The 1,409-nt window shown below is 54.9% G+C and overlaps 1 protein-coding gene across 1 annotated transcript in view; it reads left to right on the forward strand.

Annotated features, from left to right (window-relative positions):
* Nucleotides 1-831: 831 nt before the first annotated feature.
* Nucleotides 832-1,409, forward strand: part of GNG7 (guanine nucleotide binding protein (G protein), gamma 7) — a 2,213-nt gene continuing 1,635 nt past the window's right edge. Inside the window, exon 1 of the mRNA XM_010184319.1 lies at nt 832-912. Coding sequence (XP_010182621.1) covers nt 832-912 — 81 coding nt within the window. The remainder of the gene's footprint in view (nt 913-1,409) is intronic.

Raw genomic sequence — 1,409 nt, forward strand, 5'->3', positions numbered from 1 at the left:
TTGGCTCTGTCCTCCCCTTGGTTTGGGAGGTGGAGGTGGCGCTGGCTGCAGGCCCGTGTCCTGGTCCCTGCCGTTCCTGAGGGATGGGACTGAGTCATGGCTGGGCAGGGCGAGGAAGTGGCTGTTCCTGCATACCTGAAGCACCCCATAGCCAGTTGTGTGGGTTGTGCCCAGATGGGTGCATTAACACCCCCCATCAGCACAGCCAGCCATGGGTGCAGAATCTGGGAGCTGGACAGGATCCGCAAGGCCCTCACGGACCAAACACAGCAGAGGTTGTGCTTCGGCAAAGTCCTGCTCTGCTGTGGCTCAACCTGTGGCGCACTCCTCATTTCCAGCCCAGCCCTTATTTTGCACCATTTTTGGGAAGATTTCATTGGAAGCATGAGCTGTCGGTGCCTCCTGTGCTCTCCTGTCTGCAAGGAGCAGATGCGAAGGGGGGCGAACACCCAGGGCACAGTTAAGCAGCGTCCCTGTCCCTGGCACGGGGCTGGAAAACTGCTGCTCGCTTTTCCAGTCAGCTCAATGCATCCGGCAGGGCTTTCTGCAGAAAAAGTTGCGTTTTTCCCCTCTCATCAGCAAGTTTCTGTTTTGTTCTGTTTTGTTTTTTTTAATTAAAAAAGTGTGTTGTTTCAAGGAAAAGAGAACTTGAAGCAGAACCAGGAATCAGGTGGTTTCATCAGTTTAGGGCTCGTGGAAGCCCTTTGCACATGGCTGTTGGTGAGGATGTGGTGCACAACCCTTGTCGAGGTGGTGCACGGTGCTGACCCCCTTGTCCCCTCTTATTTTGCAGAATTCTCACGTGCTGGGGCCCGGAGCCGATGGCAGACGATGTCGACCACTAACAACATAGCGCAGGCCCGCAAGCTGGTGGAGCAGCTCCGCATCGAAGCTGGCATTGAGCGGATCAAGGTGAGCACAGGTCGAGGCCGGGTGCGCGTGTTTTGGGTTTTCCCTGTGCATGTGTGCTGCTGTGACATCTCCACCTCGGATATTGCAGCGCTTAGAGAGCCCAAGAGCCCTTCCTCCGGACTGCTTGGGCAGTTTCTCACAGGCATCAGAGGTGAATGCACCATCCGGGGACACAGCAGCCACTGGAATGATTTCCTGGGGCTCAACCCAGGCTGCGAAGGCACCGAAGCTGCAGGGATCAGACCCAGCAAATTTCTGCAGGCCGTGCTCATGTGCATCCCAGTCTTGTTTCCCCATTTTTTGGCAGGATAGCTTACAATAAATAACCCACAGTTATTTCTCAGCTGCTGCATTCGTGCAAATGCAAAGGGTGGCAGCACACATGGTTAAGGCTCATTCTGTGCTGCAGATGTCCAGGACAGCAAAGTTGTCCATTCTCAGCACCAGCGACCTGTCCCAGGAATAAAACTCCCTTTGGCACACCAAAAGGGGTTGTT

This window comes from Mesitornis unicolor, unplaced genomic scaffold (assembly GCF_000695765.1).
Source record: "Mesitornis unicolor isolate BGI_N332 unplaced genomic scaffold, ASM69576v1 scaffold29045, whole genome shotgun sequence".
Lineage (NCBI taxonomy): Eukaryota > Metazoa > Chordata > Aves > Mesitornithiformes > Mesitornithidae > Mesitornis > Mesitornis unicolor.